This window comes from Elephantulus edwardii, unplaced genomic scaffold (genome assembly GCF_000299155.1).
Source record: "Elephantulus edwardii isolate Elephantulus edwardi_28Jun2011 unplaced genomic scaffold, EleEdw1.0 scaffold00456, whole genome shotgun sequence".
Classification (NCBI taxonomy): Eukaryota; Metazoa; Chordata; class Mammalia; order Macroscelidea; family Macroscelididae; genus Elephantulus; species Elephantulus edwardii.
Window position 1 is genome coordinate 828,803 of NW_006400206.1, and position 5,638 is coordinate 834,440.

The window sequence follows — 5,638 nt, forward strand, 5'->3', positions numbered from 1 at the left end:
TAATTTTTCTTTTATACTGGTTTATTAACAAAGTTCATGCGCATTAATTTTCACACCAGATCTTTCCCATTTCCGTTACCCATTCCTTCCTCCACCCATCAAATTGTATGACCCTCACACCTCTGCTCCTCCCCTCCTCCCCTTCAATCCTCATACATGTTCTACAATAACAATCTTACAGAGTATTTGTCCTTATGGGACTGAGTTAGTTCACTTAAGACAGGCAGTGATTTACAAAATCATTACTCCTGCATACTGTGTAGTAATCCATCATGTGAATGTACCATAATTTTTCAATCCATTCAATTGTGTTTAGATATTTGTGTTTAGATATTCAGTCCATTCAATTGTGTTTAGATATTTGGGCTGTTTTCATGTTCTTACAATGGTGAATAACACTGCTTGGTGTACAAGTCTTTGTTTGGGCCTCAGTTCTCATTTTTCTCGGGATATATTCCAAGTAGTGGAATAGCTGGGTCATATGGAATTTTTATGTTCAGCTTTCTGAGGATACATCAAACTGCCTTATGAGTGATTGTACCATTTTACAATCTCACCAACAGTGTACAAGAATTCCTATCTTACCGCATCCTTTCCAACATTTATTACTTGCTGTCCTGTCAAACTTTGCCACTTCTAATAGATTGAAATAGTATCTCACTGTGGTTTTTATTTTCATCTCTCTTATTGGCAGTGATTTTGAGCATTTTTTCATGTGTCTGTTGGCCATCTGATATATTTCTCTGTGAAATTCTTTACAAGTCTTTTACCCACTTTGCAATTATCAAATTTTTCTGGTGGAGGCCCTATAGTAGTCTGTAAACTTATATAATGAGATGCTTTTCTGAAATGGTATTGCCAAATTCACACACACACACACACACACACACACACACCCGCCAATCACTATGTTTTCTTTTGACTCTGTTAGAAAAAAATTATGCTCACTGGGATTTAATCTTTAGAAGGACCCATTCATCAATTTTATCCTCTCCAGACTGTGCATTTTTGGCTGTATTTGGCAGTCTCTTTACACTACAGAGTATGCTGTTTAAGCTTGAACCCAGTTTGTGTCTGATAAACTTTATGGTTTCAGGCTTTACTCGCAGGTCTCTGATCCACCTCGAGTTGATTTTTGTGTTTGGTATGAGATGCAGATTCTAGATCCTGTTTCAGCTTTCTGCAGGTGAAAGTCCAGTTTTGTCAGTACCATTTGTTGAAGAGGTTGTCATTTCCCCATTTGATAGCTTTGATTTCCTTGTAAAATATCAATTAACCATAGATAGCTGGGGCAATTTCTGTGTTCTCAATTATGTTCCATTGATCTATGTGTTTGTCATTGTACCAGTTCCATGTTGTTTTGGTTACTACTGCTATGTAGTAGGTTTACAGGTCAGGGAGTGCTCTGCCTCCAACCTCATTTTTGTTTCTCACAAGTGTTTTGCTTATTCGAGGCCTCTTGCCTCTCTAAATAAATTGGATAATTTTCTTCCAATCTCCTTGAAAAAATGAATTTTGCGTCTGGATGGGGATTAGGAAGTCTTTTTATGACTTGTTCAATTTCTTCTTTTGTGATGGACCTGTTCAAGTTCTACATCTATTTGGGTCAATCTGGGTGGGGCATGTTGTTGTTGTTATGTGTGTCGAGTCACTTGTGACTCATAGCGAACCCTATGTACAGCAGCTCTAAACTCTGCTCTGTCCTGTGCCAATCTCATTGTCTCCGACACACTCCTCCTGATTACCCCAGTCACAGAATCAATCCACCTCCCAGAGGGCCTTTCCTTCCTGCACCTGCCCTCCACCATCCCAAATGTAATGTCCTTCTCCAAGGACTGGTCTCTCCTTACAACATGACCAAAGTACATCAGACGAAGTCTCAGAATCCTTGCCTACAAGGAGCAGCATGATTTAACCCTCTCCAAGATGATTCTATTTTCTTAGCAGTCCATGGTACCCTCAGCACGCTTTTCTGACACCAAAGTGCAAAAGCATCAATTCTCCTTCTATCCACCCTGGTCATTTCCAGCTCTCTGACACATAACAAGTGATTACAAAGACCTTGGTCTGTACCAGATGCACCTGAGTCTCCAGAGACACCCCGTTGCTTTTCAGCACTTTAGAGAGGTGAGGCATGAGTATCAAGGAATTTGTCCAATTTCTTTAAGTTTTCAAATTTATCAGAATATGTTGTTGTTGTTGTTGTTGTTGTTGTTATGTGCTATTGAGTTGCATGTGACTCATAGCGACCCTATGTACAACAGCCCTAAACACGGCTCTATCCTCTGCCAATCTCACTGCCTCTGACACACCCATCCCAATTACCCCAGTCACTGAATCAATCCACCTCAGAGAGGGGTTTCCCCTCTTGCGCAGTCCCTCCACCCTCCCAAGCATGATGTCCTTCTCCAAGGACCGGTGCCTCCTTACAACATGCCAAAACTTGTCAGATGAAACCTCAGAATCCTTGCCTCCTAGGATCAGCCTTCTTTAACCCTCTCCAGGATAAGCCTGTTTGTTTTCTTGGCATTCCGTGGTACATTCAATACTCTTCTCCAGCACCACAGCTCAAAGGCATCAATTCTCCTTCTAACCTCCCTAGTTATTGTCTAACTCTCTGATGCATAACAAGTGATTGCTAAGACCATGGCCTGTATCAGTTACACCTTAGTCTCCAGAGTGACAGCATTGCTCTTCAGTACCCTGGAGAGGTCCCTAACAGCAGACTTTTCCATTGCAGTATGTTTTTTTTTATTTTCTGACTACTGGTGGTGCCAAGAGTGTTGGCCATGGAGCCAAGCAGACTAAAGTTGTTAACAATCTCAATCTCTTCACTGCCCATCCTGATGCTGCCAATTGGTCCAGTGGTGAGAATCTTTGTCTTCTTGATATTGAGCCTCAATCCTTACTGAAGGCTTCAGACTTTGACCCTCCGCAGCAAGTGCTTCAGGTCCTCCTCAGTTTCAGCAGGCAGGGTTATGTCATCTGAATAACACAGATTGTTAAGAGATCTTCCACCAATCCTGATGCCACACTTCTCCTCATAGAGCCCAGCCTCTCAGATAATCTGTTCTGCATACAGGTCACAAAGGTATGGAAATAGGACACATCCCTGGTGTACACCTTTCCCAATTTTGAACCATGCAGTGTTTCCTTGCTCTGTTCTGACGACTGCCTCTTCGTCCAAGTAGAGGCTTCGCATTAGAACGATCAAGTGTTCTGGGATTTCCATTCCTCTGAGTCAGCCACAGTTTGTTATGATCCACACAGTCAAACGCCTTTGCATAATCAATGAAACACAGATAGACATTCTTCTGGTATTCCCTGCTTTCAGCTAAGATCCATCTAACATCAACTACAACATCCCTAGTACCACAACCCCTTCTAAACCCAGCCTGGACTTCTGGCAGTTCTCTGCTGACGTGCTGTTCCAATCGTTTTTGGATAATCTTCAGTAGAATCTTGCTTGCATGTGAAATCAATGACATTGTTCTTTAGTTTCCACACTCTGTTGGGTCATCCTTCTTTGGAATGGCAACAAATATAGATTATTCAAATATTATTGCTTTTATTGAATCTGATTTTTCTTTGTTGTCACCTCTATCATTTCCTGATTGATTTATTTCTGTCTTCTCTTTCTCTTTTGTTTGCCAGTGGTTTGCCAATTTTATTAACTCTTTCAAAAAACCAGCTCCTGTTCTTATTGATAGTTTCAATTGTTTTTGTTTTCTATCTCATTGATTTCCACCCTTGTCCTTATAATTTTCTTTCTTCTAGAAGCTGTAGGATTAGATTGTTGTTGTTTTTCTATTTGATAAAAGTGTTGGGTTAGATCATTGATTCTTCTTCTTTCTTCCTTTTTCATGTGTGTGCCTATTGCTAAGAACTAAGGACTGCCTTAGTTAATATCCCAGAGGTTTTGATATTTTCACTTTCATTTGTTTCAAGGAACTTTTTTTACGTCAAACTTTATTTCTTTTATAACTCAGTTATGTTCCAGCAGGGTATTGTTCAGTTTCCACATGGATGTTTGTGTAAGTTTTAACCTCCTCTGGTTAATGTCTAGTTTTATTGCCTTGTATTCTTAGAGGATATTTTATATTATTTTATTGTTTGTGTTTAGTTGGGTTCAGTATCCTGAATATATCCGTAAGGTTGAATTGGCTGATTGTATAGTTTAGATCTTCTTTAACTTTGTTAATTTTTTTTTAGTTGACCTAACCTTTGTTGGTAGTGGTAAATTGAATTCTCCTACCACTATTGTGGTACTGTCTATTTATTTCTTTAATTCTGTTAACTATTGTTCTACACATTTTGCAGGCCTACCATTTGGTGCACAAATGTTGACCAAAGTTATGTCTTCTTGATCTGTTGTGCCTTTAAACAGTATGTAATGTCCTTCCTTATCTTTTATATTGTTTTCTATTCTGAAGTCTCTTTTAGTTTTGCAACTCCTAGTTTGTTTGGGGTTTTGTTGTTGTTGTTGTTGTTTTTGCTGTTTGCATGATATATTATTTTCCACCCTTTGATTTTGAGTATATCATTCTCTCCTTTTTTTAGATGTGCTTCTTGTCAGCAGCATATTGATGAGTTTTGCTCTTTTTTTTGTCTCTGTATACTTTCATTAAAATTAATTAAAAAAGTAGATCACAGAAAAACCCCAAATATGTGTTAATCAAGATAATCCATTGAGTAAATACATAGTAATTTCTAGAATCACATTAGTAGAATGAGAGAAAGTTGGCCAATTATGGCTGAATTTCTAGAATGCTTGAGTGCTTTTGTTAGTAGTACCGGAAACGACTGGACAATCACAAAATAGAGTCCTAGAAGGACTCTGACATTTCAGACATGACCCTGCAGATACCCAGACCCCAGGCGTTGTTATCACAGAGATGATAGGCAAGTCTTAAGGAGGGATGGTGCTCATGGAAGAACGTCTCCAGATCTCTTTACATGTGCACAGGATCCAGGAATCACGCCTTGATCTGGACTTAGTGTACAGCCACTTGCATGTACAGGTGGGTATTAGTTGAGGGGGCCTCAGACCTCTGTGGGGTGGGAGTGATATTTTTCCTCTTGGGAGTCCAGTGTCCCAGCTCTGTGTAAGTCACCTCTTGTGGGTCTTCTTCAGGTACCTTCCCACTCACTGCGGTGTCCACTTCAGGCTCTCTGCTGAGCATAGTGGCATCCTTTTTTGCACGACAGCAGTGACAAATGAGGAAGCAAATGAGGAGGACCAGGATGATGGTGACCGCTGAGAGTCTAATCAGAATAGACAAAAGTCTACTGTTACCAGCTTGGGAATTCGGTTCTGCCGGTGATGAAAACTTGCTTGTGGGTGATGGGGAAGTACTTGTGGGCAGTGGAGATGAGTTTGTGGGTGATGGAGAAGTGTTTATGAAGTTTTCTCTGCAACTCTTTTTCTCTTCATTGACACATTTAATTAATTTACATTAAGTGAGATTATTGTCAGGCCAAATTTTATCATTAACATTTTGCTGTGTTCCATTTTCTATTGTTTCTGGTTATTTTGGTCCATCCTCTTTCCTTTGGCCTGTCTGTTGCTTATCTGAGGTGGCTGCCGCTTTCAAGCCTCCCTTCCGCCCAGGAGCACACTTGTCCAGTATGGACTAAG

At 40.1% G+C, this 5,638-nt stretch overlaps 1 protein-coding gene across 1 annotated transcript in view; it reads right to left on the reverse strand.

Moving 5' to 3' along the window:
• Positions 1–4,994: 4,994 nt before the first annotated feature.
• Positions 4,995–5,638, reverse strand: part of LOC102856866 (killer cell immunoglobulin-like receptor 2DL5A-like) — a 24,760-nt gene continuing 24,116 nt past the window's right edge. Inside the window, exon 2 of the mRNA XM_006902823.1 lies at positions 4,995–5,428. Coding sequence (XP_006902885.1) covers positions 4,995–5,428 — 434 coding nt within the window. The remainder of the gene's footprint in view (positions 5,429–5,638) is intronic.